Source organism: Lacerta agilis, chromosome 2 (assembly GCF_009819535.1).
Source record: "Lacerta agilis isolate rLacAgi1 chromosome 2, rLacAgi1.pri, whole genome shotgun sequence".
NCBI classification, from domain to species: domain Eukaryota; kingdom Metazoa; phylum Chordata; class Lepidosauria; order Squamata; family Lacertidae; genus Lacerta; species Lacerta agilis.
Window position 1 is genome coordinate 49,025,669 of NC_046313.1, and position 27,289 is coordinate 49,052,957.

Genomic DNA, 27,289 nt, shown 5'->3' on the forward strand with positions numbered 1-27,289 from the left:
GTGTACCAGCTTCTCAGCTTCTCAGAATAAAGTATGGATCTATGAAGTAAATGTACAAGTCTAGGAGTTTGTATCTCAAAACTGAGTTTAATTCCTGTTTCCATTACACTGTAATGGTGCACCTGAATCTCATAATGTATTTCAAAAATATACAGGGTAGTCATCCTCAAGCACAGTGGACTGTGGATAATACTACAGGGTCATAAGAACAACACACTATGAACTGATGGTGTAGAAGTTGGGATGCAGTGTCAGTGTCTCATTAGTGCAAGCAGGAGTCCAAGAACTATTCAGCTTAATGAAGTCTACTGGGAGTTAGAGGAAGGTTTCACTTCCTTCCTGCTTTCATTCTCCACATTTCCTTCTATGTGGAATTGCCTGGAAGTTCAAGAGTCATACAGTTTCTGAGGCCATTCTATATATATATATATATATATACACCTACCTACCTACCTACCTACCTACCTTTTGGTCTGATCCATCAGGGCTCTTCTTTTATTTATATTGCCCACTCATTAATTATCTCCAAGACCTCTCCTTCTACCCTGTCAGACATTGATACATTTCTCAGCTCCTTACAGTCTGTCCTCTGCAAGGGTATGGGGAGAGACAGGGTGTCATCTTTAAATTTTTAAATGACAATTTAAAAAGAAATGAAATGAGGGATACATTGTAGCCCTCTGGTGATCATTCCATAGGCAGAAGCATCTCAGCTTGCTGGATGAAACGATTCCCTGTCTTCTTCCCCCATGTGCTTTACTGGTGTGTGTGTGGGTGTGTGTGTGTGTGTGTGTGTGTGTGTGTGTGTGTGTTCTTCCTATGTGACTTGAGGCTTGGTTACTTTATTGACCATCTTCCACCAAATGCTCCCACCAAGTCTTAATATTCGCATAGGAGGCTTCAAATTTCCCCAACTTTTTTGAGTGGTTACTAGGAATTTTGCTTTTTTTGTTGGTGATATCCTGTCTACAGAATGCCCTTCCCAGAGGGGCTCATCTGGTGCCTATGTTATTCACTTTAGGGTGCTAGGTTAAGTCTCACAGGCCTTTTAATAGTCTTTTAACTGTACCCCCCCCAAAAAAAATTGGACCGTGAATTAGAATTGTCCTTGTACATGGGCTTATGCTGGTGCAAAACTTCCAGCTGCTGTTTTCATACTGTTTTAAATGTTTTGTATGGTTGGTTTTTCTTGATGGGGATTTATTGTTTTTAACATGCTCTGAACTGCCTAGGGAGCACAGTTGGATAGGTGGAATGAACAAATAAATAAATAATCAATCTTCCAGCAGGAATAATTACCAACCATTCCTTAGAAAAGATAAATATATTGTAGAAACTGGGTTAGTAAGTCAGTTATGTGAAATTTTGATTTAAAATGTTGACTGGTGTGTGAACAGTACTAAAGTGCAAACAAATAGAATCCAAGGGTCATACTTCAGTGTACTCAATTGAGCAAAACAACCTTTGAGATTAATACAGAAATAAATAGATGTATTTATTTAAAATGGTAGCAATGAATAGTGTTTTAATATCATAGGTTTATTGAAAAAATTCTGGCTCAGTTCCTTGTGCTCTCTCTCTTTGTACATTCTCTCATATGGAATCTTCCAGAGGCTACGTTCCTGAGGTGAATGGGGCCAGAGCTTGAAGTCAGTAAAGCAATAGGTGTGACTCTTACTTTTGTACAATAGCCTGCATCCCACCCCTGCAAAACTCAAGAGGTTTCTGCTCCCCTCCATCTCTCCATTCTCCAGCCAAGAAAGAAGGATTGTCTCCTTGCGAGGGCACATTCCAGACAGACAAAAGCATTTGAGGAGGACATGGAGTGCGGCCAGTGAGGGGTGTGGCCTCGGGAGGCTAGGGGGACAGTGGTAGCAGGGGCGGAGGAAGGGGTGTGTGGTGGAGGTGGGTCACCCCGGGTGTCACCACTGAGGGGGCTGACAAAATGCCGGGTGGCACTCACCGTGGGGCCTGCCACGCACCTGAGTGACGCAGTGGCTTGGGCGCCCGCAGACTCTGTGCTTCCCCAAACGGTCTGCCCACCGCCTCCACCTCAGCTGTAGGGTGGCTGAGTGGGAGGAGGCAGGCAGACTCCTCAGAGGCCCCGCGGAGCGTCCTGCCCTGGCTGGCCCTGTCCTGCAGGCAGCTGGCCCTGCCCTGGGCGCAGGGCACGTGTGTCGCCCCAGGCGCCTGATCGGCTTGCTCCACCATTGAGTGGCAGTCCCAAGGGCCAGATAGGGAAACCTCAAGAGCTATATTCAACCCCCAGGCACTTGGGTGTACACAATATTGAGCGAGATGGATTGATGGTTTAACTAGTACTAGTTGATACAGTGAATGTAGGTCTGTGGGTGGGCACTGTGTGCATGCCAAAGCCTGTGGTGAGTATAACATCTAGGTTAGCATATGGCTTTGGTGACTACATGCATCTCCAGCCCATTATGGAGAGTTACCTTCTAGTATCCCATGCCTTTTTGAAGCAGTAGTGCTGGCATGGGAACTCATTATAGCCACAGCAAGACTGAGCCATATTGTAGAACAAGGATGTGGAATCACTAGCTTGTAGGCCAAAGTGTCCCTATCCTCATAGACCTAGAATAGTGGTGTACCAGAAAAAAATACTGTAGTCGTGTATGCAATAATTAGTAGTTTCAGAGAGGATAGAGAACCTCAGAATTCTGTCAAGGTATTGCACAGCTGACCTGCTACTGATTTTGCTGGCATATGTACATGTGTAGCCATTGTAGATATACTGTGTGTGTGTGTGTGTGTGTGTGTGTATGTATATGTATGTAATTTAAATAATGTTTTATTTTCTGTGATGTGTGCGATAAGGAAGAGTTATTTGGAGTCCAAGACGAGAGAGAATATGCATGCTTATTCGTGTTTCAAACATGGCTGGGAAAGTTAAGGAAATAAATATTAGCAAGGTAATATATGTGTCACCAGTGCTATTTCCAGACTTTAAAAAGCAGGCAGAAAGGATGACTTTGTTGATTTTTCTGCCTATTTGCTCAGAAATATTAGAGATGCTGGAGATCCAAGGCTAAGGGCAGCTGAAATGGGTGGCCCAGACCCTTAAGCATATGGGATCATCAGAAGTGATAGTGAAAATAGCAATTCTCCTAGGATCTGTTTAGCCTGATTAAAAAAAATGCACTGTGAAACTCCTATTAAAAGACTAAAAACACAGGCATGTTTTTCTGTTAGCAGAGTAAGTCTTGTCCCTGTGTGGGTGGATATGTCAGATTACATCTAATATGCAATAAGATCTTCAAGTTTTGCTTTGATTTGTTGTTTCCAACTTGCTTTGCCTTCTGGTGCCTTAATAGTGTCTCCACTGATATTTAATTCATTCTAAGTCTTTGGGCAGGGCTGACAGCTTTAAACATGAAGCATCCAGTTTATACCAACTCATTTGTGCTACTTCACATAAATGTGCAAATAATTGATTTGGCAAGTTTCAAAGAGAACGGTTTTCAACCCTAAAATCAACCTTTAAAACTTCTAAAATTGCTATAGGGGTTTCTACAGCCTTAATAAGAAAAGCCCCAAATATTTCTTCTTCTTCTTCTGGAATTGTCTTACCTTCCACCACCTCTGAAATTATGGAAATTAGATGTTGCGGGTAGCGCTGTGGTCTAAACCACAGAGCCTAGGGCTTGCCGATCAGAAGGTCGGTGGTTCGAATCCCCGCGATGGGGTGAGCTCCCTTTGTTTGGTCCCAGCTCCTGCTCACCTAGCGGTTCAAGTGCAAGTAGATAAACCCCTGTGGTTTGCCCCATACTCATTGGTCCTGCTCTGCACCCTCCCAAGTACTTTTACCCAGCTAGAATGTGTCCTTATACTATGAAAACACTGCTTGCTTGCCTGGATGGAGGTGTGTATGTTTGTGTTTCATGCTCTTATGTAACAATCCAGTTTTCCCATCAAGTGTATGATCACCAGAGAACCATTACTTAATCCAAGCTTTGGATGGTGGTACCAGGAGGATATACATGCCTTTAAACACCTGCCTGCCACATTCACTCTTTGCCTTGTTAGGTGTGCACTTTAATTAAAACACGTACGCACACATACACTTAGCTGTGCTATTAAAAACGTAATGTGCAACTGAAGAGGCTCTGAGTAGGGGATAGTAAACTATATTTTTTACATCAAGCTTTAATTGCCTTTTTTCCTTTACAACACACAAATGTAATTATGAATCATGCACTGACAAAAATGTACATGCTGTTTTTGTTCTATCTTGCATCAAGAACATTCACTCATGGTACAAGCAGCATGGCAGAGGTACAAAGATGTTTGGTGTTTAATGTGAAAACAGCATCAGTTTTGCAAGCACTGTGGAATTCTCTTTTATTTAAAATTACTTCCCACCAGAAGTGGGAAAGTGGATTGGCTCCTTTGTCACATTTTCCTCTTCAATGAAATGAATTTGGGAATCAACACAGGGGTCTAGACCAGTGCTGAAAGTCACTGTACTAGTCACCATGTTGTTTAGTGATTAAACATAGCTGTACTTGGGGTTAGACTGAAATGCCTGGCAGTAAGATAGATGAACATCTGGCTAGAGCAATTAAAGTCAGAGCAGATATAGTCCTTGTGGTACTGGACATATTATTGACTTTTTCACTGGGAGGCTGAAAAGAAGCCCTTATCTTCTTCCTCATCTGATGGTCTGAGCACGTTCACTTGGAAGCAAGTCCCCAGAATTCATAGAACTGGAAGGGACTCCAAGGGTCATCAAGTCCAACCCCCTGCAATGCAGGAATCTGAAAACCCAGTTTGAATCAGCACGTGCATTGTGTTGCAACTAGCCCCTTGTCCCCCTCCCGCCAGCATATTCTTTCGAAGGCTAAACGTTATATTTCTTCAGATTTACCCACTGGTTCCCAGAGGCTATTGCTTTTTATATCTCGAGGTTTGCCTCTAGTTCGGCTATTGCTCATGATCAGCAAAATCACAAACCATCCCCCCCTCTTCCCCGTTCCATTAATTCGCCAAGGACAATGCTCTCTTCCTGCCTAAGGTTCTTTGGCGACAAGGCTCGTCCTGCTACAGCCACAGATATTGCACGTCGCCCTGTCTAACGCCGGAGCCGTGCCCGTTTGCAAATGACATCATAGCAGGCAGACGACGATGCACGCCCACTTGTTGGAAACGCGCATGCGACGCCGGGCAAGAAATCTAGCCGCGCGTTTCCGCCAGCTGCCTGTAGGCGTCGTGGTGGGTAAATGCCTCGCTCTCTGGGCAAGCTCTTGCGCCGCCACTCTGCGGGCGGCAGGTGGCGCCAGATCCCGCCTAGAAGCCGCCGCCCCAGCTTGCGACCGTTTGCGTTCCCGCAGGCTCGTGCTCCTTTCTCTTGCGCACTCGGTCCCAGCTTCGCCTTCAGTAGCATTTGCAAGCAGCCAGGCTGAGGAGCGAAGCGCTGTCCGTTCAGCACCACCTAGGCGAGAGCGCGGGGGGAGAGCAGAGCCAGCCCTTTTGCGCAATCCGGACGGAACCTCCTTCTGAGAGCGCGGTGTCCCCTGCAGTAAGTAGGCAGCGCGGGAGACTGGCGGGCTCCGAGGTGGGTGGGCTGGGCTGGGCTGGGGGTCTTGCGTGGACGTTTGGCTCGGTCCTTCTGCTGGTGAAGCGCCCGTTCGTTTGTGCCCCTCCCGCCCACCACTCCTGGCGCAGATTTATCAGCTCTCCGGAGAAAACGAGGGCTTTCCGATTCCCTTCCTGTTAAAAATGCAGCCCCAGACGCAAGCGTGTCCAGCACCGTATCCATCCTTGAACGGCAGGCACAGAACGGGGGGTGGCTAAAACAATGATTCTGATTAAACACCACACCCCAAGCGGTTAATGCAGCAGTCGTGATTAAAAAAAACCGCACAGCGCAACACACACACACACACACATACAAGCCCCAGGCCAGAACCACCCTTTCCTTGTGCATGTCTCCTGGTTTCCTTGGATTTCTAACAAAGCAGCAAGGCGGGGTTCGCTCATCTGACATGATCGTGATTTATCTCTTTGCTTATTATGTTTGGATCTAAACAAGGGGAGGCTTGATCTGAACTCTCTTGGGAGGTGGCTCAAGAAGCATGCTTGGTAAAGATGTTCTATTGTTTCAAATGGTGCCCAGAGATTGCTACCAAATGTGAGATGCTTCCCCCGCACCCACCAGTAACTTCCCCCAGTGATCTAGCAGAGACATTCAAATGGAAAGGAAGGGGTGATCATCAAGGTTGATGGAAGCATGGCAAAGCAACATCTCTCTTCCTTAATTTCCAGTTTTCTCCCTCCCTCTTAACACTAGTCGTCTCTATATGTTTTTAGGTCTGGAAAGTGAGGTCTAAGGATGGTGAAACTTGGGAGCAATTTGAATGACAAGAACAAGCAGCAGCCGTCCAATGAGGATGGCTTTCAGACGGTCCCATTGATAACACCCTTGGAAGTAAATCATTTGCAGTTCCCAGCTCCGGAAAAGGTAAATGGAACAGAACAGAACAGGAGCAGGCAACAATGTCTTACCACTAGTTTGTTCTGTTGTCCTTTGGAAGCAGTTTTTTTTTTTTTTTAAGCACAGCTATGGTTCCAATTAAATGCTACCTTATGAAAAGGGATTGACCTTTTCCTGTGTGTTTGTGTGTGTGAGAGAGAGATTTAAAGCCCAGCAGACACACCACGCAAACCTGGGAAATGGTTCATGACTGAAGTCTGCAAAATGGCAGAGCTCTGTTCAACAGATTATTCACTCAAATTTAGTGGGGGAAGAAATAAAGCTGCGTCTGATCTGCTAAAATAATTTTATGAATCATTGTGTTCTGTGCCTGCTCTGAGATAGTGATGATTTGGGGTGTTTTATTTTACAATTCTCAGGAGTGTGGTTAATATCTGTAATCCATATTGGTTATTCAATATCACACTAGCCTTCTATAGATGAGCAAGTAAAATAATGCAGAGGGTCATTCAGTGCCTTCATCTCCTCCCTCCCCCATAAATGGGCTTCTGGGAAATGATCGCTTTTGTGAAACTCATAATCAAACCTCGTAGCTTTCGACTGGCATGCTGAAAAGTGGGCATCATTGATTAGCTTTGCATCGACCTGTTATCTTTATATAGCCTGTTTTATATTCCATACACATTGTTAACTCCCAACTGTACTGTATTTGGAGAGATAATGCAATGCCATAAACACATCTCACCATAATACTATGTGCCCAGAGCATCTATGTAGCATTAATCCTTATTGGAAAAAGAGAGCCACTGCAGTGCTGCATCTTTGTATTTTAATGAAGTATATACAATATAAAGAAGGTGTTGCCCTCATGGAGTAACAACAGAGTAAATACATTAGATTCTCAAATTGCACATGTCATAAATGTTCAGAAAAACATGTTGATATGGGTGATGTAATGCTAATATATCTGTTGGCAAATAGAAAGGGGGAAAGGTGCAAGCGACTGGGCTCGATTACTTCAGTAAAATCAGACTTGTGGCAAAAGACTGTAATATGCCTAGTGAATCATTATAACAATACAGAGGAACTCCATTAATGCAACCTGGGACTATGCTATGGTAACTGAGGGAGGACTGAGTTTGGTATAAACAAGGAGAGATGAAGATAAGCTGAGCACCCACAATTTTGGTTGCAAGAAGGTATAATCCAAACTGATTTCTCAGAAGCAAAGAACACACAGTTTGCAAGATGAGTGTTTGTAGTGTGGTGTTAAACTTCTGGAAGTAGGTCTGGGGTTTAGAATGGAATACTGTATTTCTTTTCTTTTCTTACATTTTTTTAAAAAATAAGGAAGAGGGTTGCTTCCTAAGTGCTAGTTTTTGGGAGTTCTTCCTTTCCTGTTGTCGCTGCAAAATAAGACTGCAATTCTTTCCCCGTCCTCTACCTCCCAGATCGTATAAACCCAGGCACACATTTTGCCAAGTAGATTAAACATTTCAACAAAAATAAAATAAAAATGTGGAAATGCAAATCTGCCCCTCCCCTCATCCTTTCCTTTTCTAGATGAAAACAGTTCCTCTGAATTCCACAGGAGTAGCCTACTGACTGACACATCAGTTGTAGCAGGTAGGCAACAGCCTGTCTGCTTAATCAGGGGCATGAAGTGGACCATCTCCCTGTCCTTTTCAGATATACGATATGAATAAAACCCTTGCCTGTGAAATCGATTTGCTGTAGTTTTGCATGAACCTAAATGGTTGGTTCACCAAAAAGCATGTTTTGCCTGGGACTTCAAGGTCCAGTGAGTAGCATTAGCAAATCATTTTGTCACCCTCATCACTCCATATCTCAAAATGGGAAGAGGAGGCAACTACTGCTGGCCTGGCTCTATTTAAGCAAAAGCTCTTGGACCAAGTGGATGAACCAGATCTCAGAACTGCAGCCTGTTGTGGGTTGTGCAGCCCCAAGATCTGGCAGGCAGGCGCTTAAGCAGGTATACACAGGGGGACGGAAAGCTGCAAGGTCAGCATGGACGACAGCAGCTTAAGTAGAGTCTAGGGAGCTAGGCTTAAATAAGTTGTTGCACAAGCAGCTGCTGGGTTCATATTAACCACCTTCATAATGCTGCAGCTCAGCTGTGTGCTGTGCTTTTCTCACTGGTGATGGATGACAGTGTGAGTCGAGAGCTGAATCAGAGTCTTCATTTAACATTTGCTGCCTCATGGGTGGGTCAGATCAATTTGGCCTCCAGGGCATGTAAGGCATAACATCCTGGTTGTTGCTGTTGTGGTGGTGATGCTTTTTGGAGGAGCAAGAGGGAACTCATGGTTCTGTGATGCAGAACCAGAAGGTTTGGGGTGGGAGATGCTGTTTGAGGGAGACACACACCACAGTGCAACTAAATCCTCATGGTGTGAGTACTCAGTATCTGTTGAGGAATCAGCAAGCTAAATAGTGCGGAAGGCTGTTTTGGAAACCCAACTAATGTCTCAGATAAAGGCAATTGTTTTTTCATTACTTTCCAAAACCCTTTTGTCTCATTCCAACAATTTCTTCTGGGCCTGAACGCATCAACTCATGTAAGGGCAGCCCACTGTCTATTCAATTGGCAAGGTGGACAGCAAAAAAAGATCACACTTGAAGCTGGCCCACCTACTAGGATGGAAAGAGAACTTAAATTACCTTGGAGCTCTGCATGCATCTTTGAGCACATGTGGAGCTTTCGACCGAGGACTGAATAATAGTGAACAGTCATGATGATGACGCTAATAACAACCAGCATTATGTTGTTGTTATACTTTAAATTTTCATATCAAACAACTAAGAAGCTTTTAGTGAAAAAAACTTTCTCTCCTTTAGTGACAGCACAAGGCAAAACAATGTGTTAGATGTATCACATTTATTTATTTAAACAAATTAGCAGGTGTTTCTGCTTGAAAATGCAATAAAACTTCCCATTATGTGCAGCTAGGCCACTGGATTTTTTATACTGAAAAAAATACTATTGTACTGAAGTACTGAAGAAGAATACTACTGAAAAATCATTTGAACACTATGGATCTGTTGTCTGGTTCCCCACTCAATGTGACTTCTGAGAATAAATGTGCTGTTCTCTTGCCAACCCTTCCATGGATGTGTAGTTAATAAGTAAATATTTCTTACAGCCAGTTGACGGAGCTTTTATATGTAGGAGCTATAAGTAAGAGGTCAGCTCTTTAAAATACTGAGTATTTCAAAGTAGGTTGTGGGATGCATTGCTCTAGCCCACACTATAACTTACTTAAAATGGATTAAATTGATCACAGGCACTTGAATGGTGACTAGCCAAAGAATAGTAACGGAATAAAATGATGATGGAATCACCACTGTACATTCTAATTGTTTCCTTTTCTTTTGATACATCTGAAATTGGTCAGTGTTGGGAACATGTTAGTAGGTGAGATAGACTTCGCTAAGTGTAGCTCTTATCTATGGGAATTCTGGAGCTGATTGGAAGCACATTGGTTTGTTTTATATTGAGTGTGGATTGGTATCAGTTGCCCAGGAGACAGATCCTTAAGAAGTTACTATTAATTAAATGAGGCTTTGTTTGAGAAGAGGTTAAGTAAGGAAGGAAATTTTCCCCAACTAGAAAATCAGCATGTCCTCCAGCAACCTGTTGATGCCCATGAGGGCTTTCCTGTAGCTGAATTACAATGGCATTTCCAAATTCTCCATGCTATTTGTGTGTGGCAAAATTGTATGCATGTGATTAGGGGCATATTTTCCTCAGAAAACTCTTACAAGAAATTTTGCTCAGGGATAGAGCACATCTGCTTGGGATGCAGAAGGTCCCAAGTTCACTGTGTTCCATCTATGAGGACCAGTTATCCAGTGGTGGGAAAATCCTTCTCCCAAGACCCCAAGGAGCCATTCTTAGCCACAGCAGGACCAAATGGGCTAATTTTGGACCTGATCATAGTCTTATGTTCTTGCTTCTGTTCCTGTCACCATGCTCCTGTTCTGCAGAACTCATAATTCATCTGTTTCCCAAAATTCACCCCTCTTGTTCTGACACATCATTCTGTACTTTTTAGATAACCTGGGTTTCAAGTACAGAATATGTATAATAATAATAATAATAATAATAATAATAATAATAATAGTAAAGCAGAGATTTAATTTGCTTAATTTGCACAAAGGATAGTAGTGGCTGATGCAAAATGTTTGTATTTTTGAAGGAGCTCTGTGTGCAAGCCAAGGTGGGGTGGGGCCTCTCTCACCAAGGCCTCCCATTTCTAAGCTGTGTGCTGAGCGCTGCTTTTTCCTACATGTGTCACCGAGCAGCAGCCTTCGGTGGACATTTTGTGAGCATTTGCGCATGAATATGTGAACAAAAATGTGGCAGCCACAGAAGGAGAAGAGAAGAGAAAATGTGTGCATGAATGTGAGAAAAGAAAAGGGTGGTGGTGGTAAATGAGAGAAAGACAGTGGTTTGTTTGGGTTGCAGGGTTTTTGCTTTTGTTTTCCCAGTGATAAGTGTTTTCTCTTTTTAATTTTCCCAAACAGCCTCCTTAAAATGGTACTTTAAGGTTGCAGTTCTATATCTGCTTTCCTGGGTGTAAGCACCTTTGAACTCAATGGGGTTTACTTCTGAGTAGACTTGTAATCTTAGAATGTGCTGTTAGAGCACTTGTTGAGGTTTCATAATCTCGCTATCTATCCTGACAATGTGCTTCGTAAGCTTTTCTTTCTTAGAAACCCAGTGTTCTCCCAGGCTACTAGCCTATTGTAAATGTGTGCAATAAATTGGGTTGAGCATTATCCCCATGGCATTTCTGAATGTGGATTTTAGCTGATGAATCCATTTTTCATCTTGTCTTAATGGGGATTTTTACTGCAGCCTTCTTTAGCTCTCCCAGTGAAATTGTGACAATCCAAAAGGCATTTAAACAACTTCAAGGATTTTGTTGCAGAGCCAGAGCCAGTTGATACCGTTTGTTAGAGGCTGTTATCTAGTGGGTTTGTTTATGGATTTTTTTGCTAGGCTTATTTATGGGTTAATGCAGGTGTGGGAAACCTCTGGTCTGTGGGCCAAATTTGGCTTGACACAGTTCCCAGTTCAAATTTTGAGGCTGATTAACCCAAACCATGCCCACTTGCCCCACACCTGATGTCATATATGATTGTCAGGTGAAGGGCAGGTGGTAGAGACCCAGCTGATCTCAGCAGAAAGCAGGGTTGAAGTCACCAGCCATAAGCATCTGGGTTATAAGTTCAAGCCTAGTGGCTTGTCTGCATGACTGAGTTTCCTGAGTTTTGGACTACAATTCCCATCATCCCTGTCTACTGGGCTTGCTAGTTAGAGATGTTGGGAGTTGTAGTCCAAAAACAGCTGGAGACCCAAGTTTGGGTAACACTGGTCTAGTGGTTCAAGTGTTGGGACCTGGAGGAACAGTGTTCAAAGCCCAACTCAATCGCGAAACTTCCTGGGTGATCTTAGGACTGTCATCTTTTAGCCTAACCTGCCTCATGTGGCCAGGATAAAGTGCGGGGGGGGGGGGACTATGTATGCCACCCAAAACTCATTGGATGAAAAGTTGGGATTGAAATGAAATAAATAAATCATAGGGAAAGTCGCCAACAACTTAGTCCACCAGAGCATAGTTTTTAATGGAGAATTAATGAGAGCAGTGCTCCATGAATTTTGTGTTCCGGTTGTGTGTCCTTTGCTTTGTTGGCACTAAATGCCAATATGTTGTGATGATTAATGACCAGTTCCCAGCTGATTTGCAACATACACAGGCAGGCCTGTGTAAGCAGTTTTCTGACACCGGTGGGTCACATGTGGGACATGGGTAAGTGCATGACAAGATTGGAGAACAGAACAACTGGGCCTGCCCTCAAAAGCTTCGTAGACCTACCAGTGTTCAGTTCCAGGTTTTGATGGATAGGCAATGTGCTCTTGCTCATTGGGCCCCATTGCCCGAGTGCCCCCAGCTCCTCATTTTCACCCCTGCTGCGGCGGCGTCACCCATTCACTTGCCTCCCTCCTCTGGGCCCAGTCCATACTACCTCCTAGAAGGAAAGGACAAGGGCTAAGGAGGGGAGCAAGGACTCCTTTCCCTCGCTTCCCTCAGAGAGCCAGATGAACTAGCCAACAGCAAATGACCACTTTGAAAACAGCATGTGTGCTCAGATATTTCCATTCAACTTGAGTTGGTCTGAAGGAGAAGGTGCACAGTGTACTCAATGTGGCTCTGTGACTGGTGGAACATGCAGCGCATGGCACCAGTTCCTTCTTTGATGTCCTCATAGGAGACAAGGAATCTGCACTTTGACTTCAAAGTATTGCTTTTTATGTCCCCAGTTTGTTTAAGATATAGGAGCATTATTATTATTATTATTATTATTATTATTATTATTTATTATTCGAAAGGATAGTACCATTCTGGTGGTGTTCTCTACAGGTTCAAATGCACTACACCCCATATAGACTTTAGGTTTTAAGTTGCTTTCTGTCAAATTAGGAAGGCTCTCTGCACATGCCTGGAGGTATTTCATTTTTAATAGAACCTGGGGCTGGAGTCATCTAATGAGATCCACCAGCATAAATCTTCTGCTAGTGTACTAGGGCTTTTTGCCTCTTCTCTTTGTCTCACATGCCCCCTGCCCCCCAATTGACTTTGGGGTATGTGTATCAAGGGAATCCTCAGAAGAGTGCATGGGAGGAGGAGAGGAGAGATAATTCCATATGGGATACTACTACTACTACTACTACTACTACTACTACTACTACTACTAATAATTTATTTGTACCCCGCCCATCTGGCTGGGTCTCCCCAGCCACTCTGGGAGACTTCCATCAAATATTAAAATACATTTAAAATATCACAGTTTAAAAACTTCCCTAAACAGGGCTGCATTGATGCTTGCATTGATGGAACAATCTCCTTAGTGCTCTGCTGAATTCCTTCTGGTGTTCCTTCACAATGGAGCAACATTCTGTTCACATTCAGAGGAACTTTGCTCTCATTGTGTTTTTTGTTGTTGTTTTTTTAAAAAACTTTGTTCCCTATGGGGGAAATATTTTGTTTGTGCCCAGGGGCATTCAGCTTGAGATACTGAGTTGGCAAACCTATTCATAATAGCAGCCAGAGGCACATACATACTTATTATAAGAACTGGATGTGTGCTTGGTTCCCTTGAAAACAATAAATTGCTTTCTCTGAGGGTCAGGTGAGATGTTAACTAGGTTGGATTCATTCCAACTAGAGAGGGCTTCATTCCACCCCCTGCCCCAACCCTAGCACATGCTCCCGATGGTGTGGGTACTTCAGGATTGCAGTTAATGGAAGAGCAGGCCTCAAAATGGCCAAAAAGCACACAGTGACGTAACTTGTGAGAAAAAGAAAAAGAAAACCGGTATCCTAGTTACATATCAATGATGACTGCTTATACATGAGCTGCCACCCCTCAAAAATAAACCTTGAATAACTCACTGAATGTGATAGCTTAATGTGTTGCAGTCACCAGAAACCAACAAGCTGTTAGGAACAACTTGGGGGGGGGGTGACATTAAAAGAATCAAAAAGTGCTTCTGCTGTAAACTGCTAAGGTACCCGAGTATCTTTAACCTGAAGTAGGAATGGGGGCCCCTGGTGTGCTACAGATACTGGACTACAACTCCCATCATCTCTGACCATTGACTCAGCCAGCAGGGCCAATGGTCAGCCACTGAGGCTAATGGGATTTGGAGTCCAACAACATCCGGAGGGACAGAGTTTCCTTGTCCCTGACCTACAGCCATCCAGTTTAAAAAGGAGATAATAAAAATGAGAAATACTGACATACTGGAGGATAAAAGTGAATAGAAAACAGCAGTTTCCTCTTTCACAGTACAAGTGTTAGAGGGCCAGTGCTAATAACACACAGCAAAAATACTCCCACACAGGTTAAGAGCATGCATAGCACGTATAGATCATTCCCCCAGGGTGCAGCCTATAGCAAACTGGAGTGGGGCGGGGGGGATAAGTCTGAATAAATCCATAGGAAAGAGGAATAGTTAGCAGGAGTGGACATGCTTGTGCTTAAAGTATCTCTGCATGTTAGAAAATCCTATCAGAGTGTCCTCCTGTGGTACCTGTATCCCTCCTTTCTTATGTCTGCCAGCACTTCCTGTTAGACTCTAACAGCTGATTGTGGACGCAGGCAAAAATGGCTCGCTTGATGTTATAGAGATGGCAGGTGAATGACAAGTGGGTGGCCCTATGGTGTGTGGGGGAGACACGGAACCAGCCCACTGGCTGTATCCAGTTCCCTGACACCGTGTTAGGGAATTGATGGACCAATAGGTGCTTCACCTGACTCTGCGGTGCTGTCTATACATTGTTATGCAGACAGAAAAAAATTTCTTTAAAAAATGGAGATCCTCCCCGCAGCATACAAAGCATGGAGTCATGTTTCAGAATCTGGAACCGTGGATTTAGAAATTGAAGTATTGCGCGAGGCAGTGCCTTTTCATACCAAGAACTTCAAACGAGAGGTGATGGGATTGTCTGCGACCAGCTTTAGATATACAGTGGAAGGACTTGGTGGGATGTTGAGATGACAGAGTGGACTGTACCACTTCTGGCTGCAAAAGGGGGGTGCAATTTTGTAATACTTCCCTGACATCAAACACATGCACCCATCCTCCTCCCTGCACATAGCATATCAGGTAATAATAATAATAATAATATTTATTATTTGTACCCCGCCCATCTGGCTGGATTTCCCCAGCCACTCTAGCATAGCCTTCTCCTTTCTGTGTTTATCTCCTTGCAGGATTCAAAGCCTTGATTTCAACTCCACTAGCAGTCTGAAAGGAATATGGTCCATCCTCTCAGGACTCCACTACCTCATCTTCTTGCACATTTAGATTAGGCCTGAGACTCTATAGGAATAGTAACACAGCCATTTTGAAATCGACTCGTATGTTCTGTCATTCAGACCTACATAAGAATATAGGAAGTTGCCTTCTACTGAATCAGACTATTGGTCATAGCTGTCAACTTTACCTTTTTGCGGGAAATTCCCTTATTCCAGCGCCGTTTCCCAATGCAAAAAGAAAAAGAAAAAGGAAGGTTGACAGCTATGCTATTGGTCCATTCGGCTCAGTATTGTCTATACTGACTGGCAGGCTTTCAGACAATGGCATCTTCCAGCCCTACCTGGAGATGCCAGGGATTGAACTTGGGATCTTCTGCGTGCAAAGCAGGGGCTATGAAGCTATTTTGGGGCTAATGACGCGGGTAGGACTGCTTTTGTATTAGTCTCCCTTCCCTTGAAGAACAAATGACTTTCAGTAAAACCATAAGGGAATAATTCAGCATTCCACTAAGGAGATGTTCGGCCCGTGCAAGCATTTCAGCTTTCGGCTGTGCTGGAGGTTCTCAATCCCCTCAGAGCCAATTCCAGGGGTGCAGGAGGGGTGCAGTGTAGGGAAGCCCCATTGTGCAGGTGAAGGTCCTGCTGCAGGGCTTTTGCTGATGGGGCTCATTAGGTGTATCCCATCCTAAGGCTGGGTATGTTTAGCCTATAAAAGAGGAGGCTGAGAGGAGATATGATAGCCATCTTCAAATATCTTAAGGACCGTCTCATGTAAGATGGAAAAAGCTTGTTTTCTCCTGCTCCAGAGGGTACGACCCAAACCAATGGCTTCAAGTTACAAGAAAGGAGATTCCAACTAAACATCAGGAGGAACCTTCTGAAAGTAAGAGTTGTCTGACAGTGGAACGGACTCTCACAGGAGGTGGTGGAGTCTCCTTCCTTGGAGGTTTTTAAGCAGAGGTTGGATGGCTGTCTGTCATGGATGCTTTAGTTGAAATTCCTGCATTGGGGGGGTTGGACTAGATGACCCTTGGGTCCCTTCCAATGTCGGGGTTTGGTTGCTGGAGCTCCTCGTGCACGGCCTTAGACTGGTTATGCACGAGGTACCAGTTGCGGGGAAAGCGGCCAGCGTTCCGCGTGCTTTTGAGCACGGTCGCCGGCCAAGCCTCACAGTCTGAAGGATGATGAGTAAGCCAATTGAAGACTCTGGTGGAGTGTGAGTTCCTAATTGCCTTCTTTAATGAACAGTTGCCTCGTGAAAATAAATATATACCCTGACTCTGAATAGGCGGACCAAATTAAAGAAATTAAAATTTTACTTTACTCCCCCCTTTAACCCCAAAGGAAGACAGACACCGGTTGTATCTTTAGTGGCTTCGGCAGAACCCGCATAGGCTCGTCCCCTAAGCTAAGTTCCCCTAAGCTTAAAGACCCTGCGCGCCCAATCTTCCGCGAGGCTAACTAAATAAACTAAAACCGAAATATCTTCCGCGGGCCTAACCCTAGGCTAACCTAAAAGAAAACCTAACTAAAACTAAAACCGAATGATCTTCCGCGATCTAACTCTAACTAAAGAAAAACCCATCCAACCCGTCCAGCCCGCTCCTAGCCCCTTAAACTAAACTTGACTTCAACTAAAACCCAACTAAAAGAACATGAACGAACTCCTCTAAAAGAACGTGCGGTCTCGTGCCTAGGCGGGGTGCCTCTGCCTTTTATTAGGGAACAAACGTGACATCATCATTAGTACTTTAACCAATAAAATCACTGTTGCTGCCCTCCAAAAAGGCGGGAAGCAAGTTTAACGCTCATTAACAACTTTGAACATGACCGGATCTACAAAATAAAGGCGGATTAATCTCATAAGTGAACCACACTATTCATTCATGCTTTCACTTTCGCTTTTACGCGCAATTATACCAAAAGTAGACCTCGAAAAACTTATAAAATAACCAAATAATTATGAATCCATGGCGGATCCGTGAAACGTATTCCGACATATCATCTTTCTTTTTTTTGTTTTAAATTAAATTATTTTTGATTTAGTTATATAAAAAAAGAAGGTTAGAGATATCATAAGCATTTATCTGACATAAACATTACCATTTGCTTCGATATAAACCTTGACATGAAAAGGCAAAGCGTCAACAGTGCTGACAGTGTCCACATCAAGACTGTGATATAAACACTAGCAACACCATCAACATCCATCCTTTTCATAGGAGAAAATACTTGTACAATAATGTAGCAATAAAATCATGAAAATAACAAACCACTAGCCAAACATAAAAAGTGATCGATCCGATACACTGTAAACCTTTTAGGCATATATAAATAATGTAACACAACAAATCACCTCATAAGCGTATATACTTTCGCGTGCAGCGTAAAACAACAAATTACTCCCCAAACACAAGAAAGGACCTGATACAGGTCCAAAATTAAAAATAACGGATAACGACTGCCCAAACATAAGAGAGGTCCCGATCCGGGACCCAAAATTAAAGTATAACTAGAGCTGGGGCTACATGGCCTACCCAGACCCCTCCCCCATTTTTTTTAATTTTTTATTTGGAAAACTGAGGAAAAATGGATAAGGAAACATAAAAGGTGTGTGGCACTGAGGCTACAGAATCGAGGGAACTTTCAGGAAGACAGATTCTGGACTTACCACAGCGACCACAGGTAACGGGGAACTAGGGTCCGATTCCAGAGAGGGGATTTAAGCCACCTATGTACAAGTGGTTTTCGCCACAAGAGGGGATTTAAGCTACCTACATAAAGGTGTCCCAGCCAGGATGAGGATTTAAACCATCTACGCAAGGGTTTCCAGCGAAACAAAATTGGAATTAAACCAGCTACATAAGGGTCTCCCATTAGCAGCAGGAAACAAGGTGAAGGGAAAAGCTGGGAACCTGGTTTACTGCCAAAAGGTAGCATATAGAGGGGGAATCTTTAAAGTAAATAGGGGTACCAAAAGGGTAGGACGCCACCAGACTTGACATATATATCTTGAACAAATCCGAGAATGACCAATTCTTTGACCAAAGGAAATATTTCAAATAAGGCATATAAGTGTTACCACATTTTAAACTACAACTTTTGTAAGCACAACGTGGAGATTTAGGATTATTGAAATAAAACATATATGTATAAATATGTCTATGACTAGAACTGCACAAAGATGATGCTTTGACCTTACATAAACATTTCCATATCATCAAAATTGTGACGCTCTAAATGGAAACCATTTCAGAAAAGCTTTGCATATATAAACATCCATATCATTAATTACCAAGCTATATGGAAAACACATGTAATATGCGAGGCGGATATTTCAAGAAGCATACAAGGGTAAATATGCAATTTTTACAAGTACAAGACAGGTTTAGAACTGCAAAATGGTGTTGGAGAGGAGGATGAAGACGATGAATGAGTTGCCGGTCGTCTTCTTCTCCGACTACACATGACCATGTAGAAGAAATAGTCCTGGAACTCAGGAAAAGTTCATGGAGCTCAGGAAAGTACTGAAACATCGAGTTCTGAAGAAACAACGATACCTGTAGAAGAAAGGAGGTTAAGCAAGCAAATCAAGGTGATCTGCTAGTGAATGCAGGTATGAGAATAACTGGAACAAATCTAGGCAGCCAGGAACCAAGGGGCTGCCCAGAGGCAAACAAAAGGCATAGGCAGTAGGAGGGTAAGGCAAACTGCCCAGAACTCAACTGGTGCTGTTTGTTGAGCACTTTTGGAGAATTACTGCATTTGACACGAAGTTGAGAAGTTAGCGAGTAGCTAACAACCAGAGTTGGAAATCACGGCTTGCGATGAAAAGGGAGCATCGGATTTCACGCAAAGTTTGACCAGCGTGTTTCTTGAGTGAAGAATGGAGTTGAGCACACAAACAGGTGTGGGAAATAGGGGTTCTTTCCGCAGAAGTAGGGACAGTCCTCCGCTGAGAAGATTAAGCAACAAGGGGTTGTCGTTGAAGATGCAGGCTGGCAAGTACCACGCAGGGTTACATGACTTGACCTTCAGGTGAAGAGTTCCTTGCGGAAGACAGTACTTCTGAGCACAAGGAGGAACCGCCTGAAGAGCCTGTAGTAGAGTTTTTGGTTGATGCAGGAAAAGATACTCCAGAAGAATACCTGGGGAGATGCGGAGCATATTTGCAACCAGGTAGAGAGCAACAGAAAGCAGGTGAAAAGGGTTTGCGGTTTTGGTTGGAAACAGGTATGCTGCAAGAAGTGATGGCAGCAATCTGTAGGCACGGTGAGTACCATTCAAAACCAGCCAACAGAATGCCCATGCGAAAGACAGCACGGAACATAGCAAGGAACGTCCCATGGTTGGCGATTGGATCACTGAGACAAAGGAAAGTTTCAACGGCGTGAGAGTGCTTGAAGATGCTGCTGAACAGAACTTGTAGACAGGAGAATTCACCTTACCAAGCAGTGAAATTCTCCAGGAGAACTTTGCAATAGGCTTTCTGCAAAGGACAGTTTTAAGACTATCAAGGGAACGCTCTAAGGTTAATGACTGTGGAGCTTTATCCATGAGGTACTGATGGAGAGTAAAGAGTTGCATGTGATTCCGGTGTAGCAGCTCTTTGATTAGGGCCTCTGCTGCAGCGAGCTTTTCTGACGTCAGCGCCCATTGGTCGACCCATACAGGGGGTCCTTCCTTCCATGTGAGTGGAAGAGCATGTACTGGCGCTGATGCAAAGGCCCACATCAAAAATGTGTATGGACAACAGTTCTTGCTTTAGACAATAAGTCTCTACCCCAAAGGGTGATAGGCACATCCATAACAAGTGGACGGAGCTGCACCATGGAGCCTGAGTCTGACTGGAAGGTAATCGGATGCACGCTCTGGTGGGCGGGTTCGAAACCTCCGACTCCGAAGACTTCCTGGGTGACAGTCGTTGCCCACTGGTCAGGCCAATCCTTTCTGGCGATCACTGTGACATCTGCGCCTGTATCAAGAAGACCCTTGATCTTTCGTCCACCCATTTCTAAGACGAGATGAGGGCGTTCTTCTGTAATCTTGATTAGCGCCATTGCTGTCTGAGGAGGCAAAGAGTCTACAGGAGCTGTAGGCGTAGAAGTAAGCAAATAGAGTCTGGCAATTTCCAAACCTTTTGTTAGGACACAAGGAACAGTTGAAAATCCTGGAATCAGCAACTGCGATGAATCTGTGATTCGAACTAGGCCTGCAGTCAGTGTGACTGTGGCAGGGAGGCGATCCATCCTAGGCAGGATAAGGCAAATTGAGGTGTCTGGGAATGGACCACGAATGGATGTTGGCAATTGCTGAGCAAACCATGGATTTGAAAAGTAACAGTCCTCTGTTAAGAAGAGTGGTATACCTGGGACAGAAGATTCTTCTTGTTCTTCGTTGGCAGTGTTTGAAGATATCTTTTTGGCTTCGGGTTTTTTGCACTGCTGAAGTTGGCAACTCTGAAGCTGCTTGGCGTTGAGTTGGCAAACTTGAGGTTCCTCTGTTGGTAAAAGTTGCTGATGCTGTTGAATCTGCTGGCATTCAGGCAATTGTGCATCAAACTGGCAGGATGGAACTTCTTCTTTGACACGAGGCAGTAGAAGTTGTTGTTCCTGATAGTTGTTTGGTTGTGGCTGGCTGAGCTTAAAAGCTGGAGGTGACACAAAGGTGTGGACATTGTTAACTGGAGTGATGCTTAAGCTTCCACAAGAGGGAGCTGGCCCACCCACTTGCATTCTTTGGCCACATGGAAAGTGATCATCAGCTGGGTTGCAACTTGAACACTGCTGTTTCATCAAGGGCAAATGTCCTTCAATGACAGATTGACCTTGATTTGAAGATGAATAAAGCTCAGGAGTTGCGAGATTGATCTCAGTAGGATGTCTTCTCAACGTTGAAGGCAATTCTGCGATCAGAGGCTTGACTGTGATTGCTTGCTGTGAAGCAGGATCAACATCAGCAGGAACTGAAGGGCGGTCAGCAGAAGGTGAACTGAATGCTGTGTTCTCTACTGGAACCCTTTGAATAGGTAAGGCAGATGATGAAACCTCTGGAACCTGAATGCTTGATGAGGTCACATCTTTTCTCTGGACATCTGAAGAGTGGATATCTCTCTGGATCACTCTTTTTTCCTGATGACCTGGATAAGGAGTAGCGTTGTTCACCTTTCTGGGATGGTTGACCTTCATGATGTTCTTGAATTTGCACCCTATTGTTTTACCGGGGCCGGGGCGCGGCCCGCAGAACCGTTTCCCTGAACTGGAGATGAGGTAGGTGATGTGTTTTGTGGATTCAAGCGACAATCATTCGCCCAATGAAATCCTTTCTGACAGATGGGACATCTCTCTGGCGGCTTGGCAGAAGGCCTTGGCGTTGTTGTGCACTGCGACCGGAAATGCTCATCGCCTCCACACCCATAGCACTTCTTGACTGGCGTAGAGCTGTCTTGACGTGGCATCTGTACCGCAGCTGCCAAGAGCTGTGCTTTGTAGGAGTGGGTACCGACATTCTGGCAGACGCGTAGCATCTCAGTCAATGTGGCATCTGGACGAGCTGCAACTGCTGTTAGGGCATTCTTGCAGTCATCATTGGCATTTTCAAAGGCAAGTTGTTTTGTCAGCATGTTTCTGGCATGACGATCTTCTATCTGGCGTTCCACTGCAACAATCAGGCGATCCACGAAGTCCCCATAAGGTTCTTTTGGACCTTGCCTAACTGCAGCGAATCCTGATACTGAGCTAGCATCTGTGCGATTGGGTAGTCTGCGCCAAGCTTTGACTACAATGTCTGCTATGGTGACAAGTGCAGCATCAGGTATGGCTAGCTGTTGATTGAGATTGGAGTAATGTCCTGATCCTGTGAGCATATCTTCTGTGGCAAGTGGCGTTGCACGTCTGGCTGCTACTTCTTTCCACTCTTGCAGGCACAGAAGAGCATCTGTAGGCGACAGGAAGGTGCGAAGTATCAACTTCCAATCAGATGGCAGAAGTCTACTAGTGGACAGTCCTTCAAGTAAACTTCTAGTATAAGGAGCTTGAAGTCCATTTTCGCGTATGGCTTTTCGCAGTTCACGTAGTGTTTCAAAAGGAATGGCTTGATATCTTGCAGGTTGTCCTCCATTAGCACGAATCACTGGAAAGATGTGCATTGGATCAGCACTAAAGTCTATTTGTCCCAAAGCTGCTTCCAAAGCTTGGGTTCTGCAGATGGGCTGCATTGCTGTTGGATCTGTAGGTGGCATCAGTGAGTTTAAATCTTCTTGATGCTTTCCAAATGATGAGCCACTAGATGGTGCTAAAGAGTCTTTGACATCTGGATGCCTTGAAGATGGCTGACTATGAAGACAAGATGGCTGACTTGAAGTTGGATGAAGACAAGATGGCTGACTTGAAGTTGGAGCATAAGGTTGTTGGCTCTGTACTGCAAGTCCTGGCATCTGGATCATCATTGTTTGGCTTTGCTCTTGTCTTGGAATCTGCATTGGCATTGGAGGTGCTGAAGGGTTGGTAAATTGCTGTTGTGCTGCTTGCATTGAAGCTTGGATTGCTGTTGATTGGAAATCAGCTTGCTGCAAAACTGGAGCTGCTGGCTTGAGCGCGGCCTGCAGGGCAGCAGGGTTTGCTGGCAAAAAGGCTGCTTGCTGCTGCTGCTGCTGGATCGCTGGCAAAAGCGCGGCTTGCGATGGAGGAAGCGGGACCGCTGCTTGGAGCGAGGTCCGCGGCCGCTGCTGGCTTGAAATCGCTGGCTGGTAAAAGGCCTGCGATGACTGCTGAGCGACTGGCGGTGGGGCAGTCCGCGGCGGGGCTTGAAAGGCCGACGGCGTCTGCTGCACCGGCACAGGCGGCAATGAATCTGGCAACGACAAATTGGACAAGGGCGAGTGCGTGTACGACAACGGGGCCTGAACTGGCTGCTGCGAGGGGGCCGAAAATGGCACAACCGCAAGCGGCAGCACAGGGGCACTATTAAAAGCAGTATTTCCTAAATTCACTGTTCCATTAAGCAAAACATTTCTTGGAGCGATTTGTTGAAAGCAGTTTCTTACTTTGCTCCATACTAATTGTACAGGAATTCCGATTTTCGGGTTGGCCATAAATTCTAACCCGATCCTTTCCCATGAGGCTAAATCTTTCGTTCCCTCCTTAGGGACCCAGGGACAAATTTCCCCAATGGTTTTAACTAAAAGCTCTACTTCTGATTCAGAGACAGGGTGACCATTTCTTTTCAAAAGGTACAATAAATCTTCACAAAATTTTACTTGAGCAGTTGAGAGTGAGGAGCCCATTTTTTAAACACTTTTCCAAAACTTTTCCTCCCCCACCCGTAGGCTTCTACTAGGGGACACCGGTTCTACCCGTAGGCTTTAACCGAAAAACCTGGCACCCGTAGGCTTTAGCCAGAAAACCTCCGCCCCCACCCGTGGGCTTCTACTAGGGGCTACCGGCCCTACCCGTAGGCTTTGACCGAAAAACCTGGCACCCGTAGGCTTTAGCCAGAAAACCTTTCCCTCCCACCCGTAGGCTTTTTCGGGAGACACCGGCCCTACCCGTAGGCTTTGACCGAAAACCCTGGCACCCGTAGGCTTTTGCCAGACCCTGGCACCCGTAGGCTTTTGCCAGAACCCTTCCCACCCGTAGGCTTTAGGGAAGACCTTACTCTGCCCGTAGGCTTACACTAAACTCCTTGCCGCTCTACCCGGGGACCCCTTGGGGCAAAATATACGCGCGCGACTTCTATTTACACTACTTTGGGCAAGCGGTGGATTCGCGCTACTGCAGCGAAATCCTGGATAAACCGGGCCGTTATACCTCACCTCTCAATGTCTGTTTCCGAGCCACTTCCGATATGTTGCCTTTAACCGGAGTCTTCGTGGAAGCGATTTTTGACTACGCTTTGCCTCACACGGGGCACCACTTGTCGGGGTTTGGTTGCTGGAGCTCCTCGTGCACGGCCTTAGACTGGTTATGCACGAGGTACCAGTTGCGGGGAAAGCGGCCAGCGTTCCGCGTGCTTTTGAGCACGGTCGCCGGCCAAGCCTCACAGTCTGAAGGATGATGAGTAAGCCAATTGACGACTCCGATGAAGTGTGAGTTCCTAATTGCCTTCTTTAATGAACAGTTGCCTCGTGAAAATAAATATATACCCTGACTCTGAATAGGCGGACCAAATTAAAGAAATTAAAATTTTACTTTACTCCCCCCTTTAACCCCAAAGGAAGACAGACACCGGTTGTATCTTTAGTGGCTTCGGCAGAACCCGCATAGGCTCGTCCCCTAAGCTAAGTTCCCCTAAGCTTAAAGACCCTGCGCGCCCAATCTTCCGCGAGGCTAACTAAATAAACTAAAACCGAAATATCTTCCGCGGGCCTAACCCTAGGCTAACCTAAAAGAAAACCTAACTAAAACTAAAACCGAATGATCTTCCGCGATCTAACTCTAACTAAAGAAAAACCCATCCAACCCATCCAGCCCGCTCCTAGTCCCTTAAACTAAACTTGACTTCAACTAAAACCCAACTAAAAGAACATGAACGAACTCCTCTAAAAGAACGTGCGGTCTCGTGCCTAGGCGGGGTGCCTCTGCCTTTTATTAGGGAACAAACGTGACATCATCATTAGTACTTTAACCAATAAAATCACTGTTGCTGCCCTCCAAAAAGGCGGGAAGCAAGTTTAACGCTCATTAACAACTTTGAACATGACCGGATCTACAAAATAAAGGCGGATTAATCTCATAAGTGAACCACACTATTCATTCATGCTTTCACTTTCGCTTTTACGCGCAATTATACCAAAAGTAGACCTCGAAAAACTTATAAAATAACCAAATAATTATGAATCCATGGCGGATCCGTGAAACGTATTCCGACATTCCAACTCTATGATTCTTTGCTTCTTCATCAAAAACCAGATGCAGCAGACACATAGCATTCTACTTAATAGAGAGTTTACACAGTTTAAAAAAGCAGCATGGAATTAGGACCAAAGAATACCACAGTATCTGAAGTCACATATTAGATCTCACTTCTATTTGCTGCAATACTAAGCTGCTTATAAGGAATTTCTATATGTCCACGGGCTCTTTCTAGTGCTGCTGTAATATAATTCGTTTCCCATGCCCAAAGGGTTGGATTATTCTGAGGCTTCTGCAGTTCATGATAATTCGGGGACATGTGGCTTGTCCCACCCCCTGCAATGAGGCAAACCCTGCTAGACCTGAAGATGCAGTGACTGGAAAATAATGAGTCGTCTTTTTCTGAAATAAGCCTCCTCCAGCAGTTAAGACTGCAGCTTCTGTAGGCACTAGCCAATTGTTATTGGTTGTAGGCTTGTGTGCAGTTCAGTCTCTGTCAATTAACTACTTTCATTTTAAACTGAACTTCTTGGTGTGTAGCTCAGTTGCACACTGCAGTCATGGGCCATGAGCAATGGATACTTGAGTGTGTGCTTAAGTTTCTCCTGTTGAAAATTTGCTGGATCATGCTTATAGTTAGGAAGACACTTCCCTGTCTCTGGCAACAGAGAGGACAAAATGATGCCTCCATCCTGCCAAGGAGATCCATGTGTGGAGCAAGCACCTGACTGACTGCCACATCTTGCGTTATGATCTGTGGGTGTGAACGAGCTGTGCATCATAACATACATCTGATTGTGCATTGGGCCAGAATGCTTAACTTTCAGTGGGATGTGCCTTTTGAAACCATAGTCCCCCAGTACCTAAAGGTAAAGGGACCCCTGACTGTTAGGTCCAGTCGTGGATGACTCTGGGGTTGCGGCGCTCATTTCGCTTTATTGGCCGAGGGAGCCGGCGTACAGCTTCCGGGTCATGTGGCCAGCATGACTAAGCCACTTCCGGTGAACCAGAGCAGTGCACGGAAATGCTGTTTACCTTCCCGCTGGAGCAGTACTTATTTATCTACTTGCACTTCGTGCTTTCGAATTGCTAGGTTGGCAGGAGCAGGGACCGAGCAATGGGAGCTCACCCCATCCCAGGGATTCGAACCGCCAACCTTCTGATTGGCAAGCCCTAGGTTCTGTGGTTTAACCCACAGTGCCACCTGCGTCCATACCCCCCAGTACATATTCAGATGCAATTAGTCATGTGTCAGTACATATTCAGGTGCAATTAGTCATGTGTCAAAATAACCTTTTACCTCATGGTTAGATCAAAGTTGTATATTATATGAGCTTTTCAGTGTTTTGTGGATTGTCAATGCTTGGCTTAAGAGATAGCAAACATATAACATCATGAAATAGTATTACTTCCCCTATCTCAGAGGGGATGCATTTCTGATAATGTGTTCTGATAACAGTATTTTTCTTACTGGCAGGAACAGTTCATTTTTTGTCCAATAGAACCCCCCCCCCAAAAAAAAAACCCCACAAAAAGCTATTTTGTTGTGTTATCCTTTTGGTTTGTGGTGGAAAGCTTAATTCACCCTTTCCCATCCACACTGGTTCTCTCAGTCTGTGTTTGCTTTTGTTTTTGCTGATTTCTATATATTGTTTGGAGCCAAAGTTTTCAGTTTGCCTTCATAGAATTGTAGAATTGTAGAGTTGGAAGGGACCCTGAGGGTCATCCAGTCCAGCCCCCTGCAATGCAGGAATCTTGACTGAAGCATCCATGACAGAGGGCCATCCAGCCTCTGCTTACAAACCTCCAAGGAAGGAGAGTCCACAACCTCCCAAGGGAGACCGTTCCACTGTTGTTCAAAACGTCAGTCCATCTTCCCATCACCAGTCCTGATGGGTTTACTTTTAAAAAACGTATGTGGTTCATAAAGATGAGCTGTGCAAGTAAATAGATTGCCTTTTAAATTTACATATAATGATAGCTGTTCTTGGGAAGAGTTGTAGCTCAGTGGTAGAGCACTTGCCTTGCAGGCAGAAGGTCCTTGGTTCAATCCTCAGCATCTCTGGGTAGGGCTGGGGAAAAAAAGCCTTTTCTGAAACTCCAGAGAGCTGCTGCCAGTCAACTGTTCAGATCTGGA

General features: G+C 44.7%; 1 protein-coding gene across 2 annotated transcripts in view; it reads left to right on the forward strand.

Moving 5' to 3' along the window:
- Positions 1-5,303: 5,303 nt before the first annotated feature.
- Positions 5,304-27,289, forward strand: part of NSG2 (neuronal vesicle trafficking associated 2) — a 56,274-nt gene continuing 34,288 nt past the window's right edge. Inside the window, exons 1-2 of one of the 2 annotated variants that reach the window (XM_033139972.1) lie at positions 5,304-5,536; positions 6,328-6,478. In XM_033139972.1, the coding sequence (XP_032995863.1) occupies positions 6,350-6,478 (129 nt within the window). In that variant the 5' untranslated portion in view covers positions 5,304-5,536; positions 6,328-6,349. Of the gene's footprint in view, positions 5,537-5,926; positions 6,100-6,327; positions 6,479-27,289 lie in introns of those variants that run through there. The other variant, XM_033139973.1, reaches the window with a different exon arrangement.